This window comes from Calidris pugnax, unplaced genomic scaffold (genome assembly GCF_001431845.1).
Source record: "Calidris pugnax isolate Ruff unplaced genomic scaffold, ASM143184v1 scaffold732, whole genome shotgun sequence".
NCBI lineage: Eukaryota > Metazoa > Chordata > Aves > Charadriiformes > Scolopacidae > Calidris > Calidris pugnax.
Window position 1 is genome coordinate 111980 of NW_015091531.1, and position 2197 is coordinate 114176.

The 2197-nt window shown below is 69.1% G+C and overlaps 1 protein-coding gene across 1 annotated transcript in view; it reads right to left on the minus strand.

The window, feature by feature from the left end:
* LOC106899824 (protocadherin gamma-B4-like) overlaps positions 1-1675 on the minus strand; it is a 46660-nt gene extending 44985 nt beyond the window's left edge. The window contains exon 1 of the mRNA XM_014961749.1: positions 220-1675. Within this exon, the coding sequence (XP_014817235.1) occupies positions 220-1634 (1415 nt within the window). The 5' untranslated portion in view covers positions 1635-1675. The remainder of the gene's footprint in view (positions 1-219) is intronic.
* Positions 1676-2197: the final 522 nt, after the last annotated feature.

Sequence of the window (2197 nt, forward strand, 5' to 3'; positions counted from 1 at the left end):
TGTGCCCGCACCGCCACCGAGAACTCGCGGCACTGCTCGTAGTCGAAGGAGCGCTGCGCGTACACCGCGCCGCTCCGCGCCTCCACCGACACGTACGCCGCCGCGCCCGCGCTGCCGCCCGCCAGCCAGTAGCTCACGCGGCCGTTGGCGCCCGCGTCCGCGTCCCGCGCCTGCACGCGCACCACCGACGCGCCCGCCGCGTTGTTCTCCGCCACGTACGCGCTGTAGGCCGCCTCCTCGAACACCGGCGCGTTGTCGTTCACGTCCGACACCTCCAGCACCAGCGACGCGCGGCTCCACAGCGGCGGGCTGCCCCGGTCCCTGGCCACCACCGTCACGCGGTGCTCGGACGCCTGCTCACGGTCCAGCGCGCTCGCCGTCACCACCTTGTACGAGCCGCCCGACGACGCCACGATCGACAGCGGCGCCTCGCCCGACAGCTCGCACCACACCTGACCGTTCTCCCCGGAGTCCCGGTCCCGCACTTTCAGCAGGGCCACCACCGTGCCGGCGGGCGCGTCCTCGGGCACCGGGCTCGACACCGACGACACCGTGATTTCGGGCGCGTGGTCGTTCACGTCCAGCACCTCCACCTCCACTTTGCAGTGCGCCACCAGACCGCCCCCGTCCCGCGCCTCAACCAGCAGCGTGTAGCCTCGCGTGTCCTCGAAGTCCAGTGCTTCCCGCAGCTTGATAGTGCCGCTCACCGCATCCACCTCGAACTTCTCAAGCGCCTTGGCCGGCATTTTCCCGAAGCCGTAGGAGATGCGGGCGTTGGTGCCGGCGTCGGCGTCGGAGGCGGAGACGTTCAGCACCGTCGAGCCAGGCGGCACGTCCTCCCGCAGGCTCGCGCGGTACCGGTCCTGCGAGAACACGGGTGCGTTGTCGTTGGCGTCGGTGACGTTGATGCAGAGCTGGGCGGTGCCGCTGCGGGGCGGGTCGCCGCCGTCCACCGCCGTCAGCACCAGACGCAGGCTCTGCTCGCTCTCCCTGTCCAGCGCCCGGCGCAGCACCAGCTCCGCGAACTTGCTGACGTCTTGGCTCTCCTTCATCTCCACCGCGAAGTACTCGTTGGCCTCCAGCTCGTAGCCCTGCAGCGAGTTGCTGCCCACGTCCGCGTCTTCGGCGACTCCCAAGGCAAAGCGGACGCCGGGAGGAGTCAACTCGCTGATCTCTAGCTGGAAATTGTCCTGTAGGAATCGCGGCGCGTTGTCGTTGATGTCCTGGATGGCCACCTCGACGTGGAAAACGTTGAGCGGGTTCTGCACCAGCGCCTCGAAGCTGACGGAGCAGGACGCCGACTCGCCGCACATCTCCTCCCGGTCCAGCCTCTCGCTCACGTACAGGTTCCCGCTCTCCCCGCTCACGCCGAAGTATTGCTTCTCCGCGCTGAGACGCAGCTTGCGCGCCGGCAGCTCCGCCGGGCTCAGCCCCAGGTCCCGCGCCAGCGGCCCCACCAGCGACCCTCTGCCCAGCTCCTCGGGGATGGCGTAGCGGATCCGCTCCGACGCCGCCGACGCCGCCGCCGCCCGGCAGCACAAGCCCAGCAGCAAAGCGCCCAGCAGCAGCACCAGCACTCGCCCGCCTGCTCGCCGCCGGCTCCCACTCTCCCGCTGCCTCCGCCTGACCGCCATTCTCGCCGGAGCACGCCGCCCTCCCTCCCTTTCAGCCCTTCTCCGCCACGAGCCAGGGACCACCGTAGGACAGGGATCTCGGCGCCGGCTCGGACGCCGCCTCTCGCCTCTGCTGCCTGTTCCGCTGCCTCTCTGGCCGGCGCCCTGCGAGCCAGCAGCCTGCGGGGGCAGAATGCCGCGTCGGTTGCGGCTCCAACGCCCCTCCCCAGGGGCCAACAGCGGCACCCGGAGGCGCCGCCACGACACCGCAGCCGGCCGGTGCTTTGCGGGGCTTCGGGCTCCGCGCTCCGACCCGCAATGTCAGCACCCGCCGGGAGTCGGCGCCATCGGCTACCGAAAAGAGTGATTCAGCTTTCAGTTTGTGGAGTTTTCTCATACCCGCGGAAAGGCGAGCCGAGAAGTTCGGTTCAGTAGTGGAAATGAAGAGGCTGATTGGGGAACATGTTACCGAGCGGTGGAGGAGCGCGCGGACTTCGTACAGCGAAGCACGGATGAGGACGGGTGAGTGCAGGTAAGTACAGCAAATGTCTGACGTATTCCAGCAGCTTTTACTGTTGCTGCGG